The sequence below is a fragment of the Carlito syrichta genome, unplaced genomic scaffold, assembly GCF_000164805.1.
Source record: "Carlito syrichta isolate Samal-C Ts95f unplaced genomic scaffold, Tarsius_syrichta-2.0.1 Scaffold123321, whole genome shotgun sequence".
NCBI lineage: Eukaryota > Metazoa > Chordata > Mammalia > Primates > Tarsiidae > Carlito > Carlito syrichta.
In genome coordinates this window covers 320,278-320,811 of record NW_007067417.1, presented here as the reverse complement: position 1 = coordinate 320,811, position 534 = coordinate 320,278, and the positions used below count along the sequence as shown (strand labels likewise).

Below are 534 nucleotides of genomic sequence, written 5' to 3'. Positions count from 1 at the left end.
CGCCCTCCCTCCACCGTCTCTCACGCTTGTCTCCGGTCCCCTTCCCTGCAGTGACGGGGTTCCCCTACCCCACCACCGGCACAGCCGTTGCCTACCGGGGCGCGCACCTACGGGGCCGGGGCCGGGCCGTGTACAATACGTTTCGGGCTGCGCCGCCCCCGCCCCCCATCCCGACCTATGGAGCGTGAGTACCTGGGTCGGGGGGGGCATGGAGAAAGGCGGAGGGGGTGGGGGAGTGGGGACCCCAGAACTCAACACGGCAGCTGCCTCCATTATCGGTACCCCCACCCCCATGATGGTGGGAACATCACTGGGGTCATGGCATCTAGGGGATATTTAGAGCCCTGGCACCTTGTTTGGATGCTTTAATGGGGGCGTCGTGGGCCCTTGAGCTCAGCGAATGGCCTCTCCAAGCCTTCGCCAATCCCATTCCCTGGGGGGTCCAGTGCCCTCCACCCCTGAAGTCGGGGGACAGCTGCCTGGGGTGGGGTGGGGTGGGGGAGGGCAAACAACCCTGGACCCATGGGCCCCTGG

At 66.9% G+C, this 534-nt stretch overlaps 1 protein-coding gene across 1 annotated transcript in view; it reads left to right on the top strand.

The window, feature by feature from the left end:
* Nucleotides 1-534, top strand: part of RBFOX3 (RNA binding protein, fox-1 homolog 3) — an 86,957-nt gene that overhangs the window by 81,252 nt on the left and 5,171 nt on the right. Inside the window, exon 8 of the mRNA XM_021707655.1 lies at nt 52-184. Coding sequence (XP_021563330.1) covers nt 52-184 — 133 coding nt within the window. The remainder of the gene's footprint in view (nt 1-51; nt 185-534) is intronic.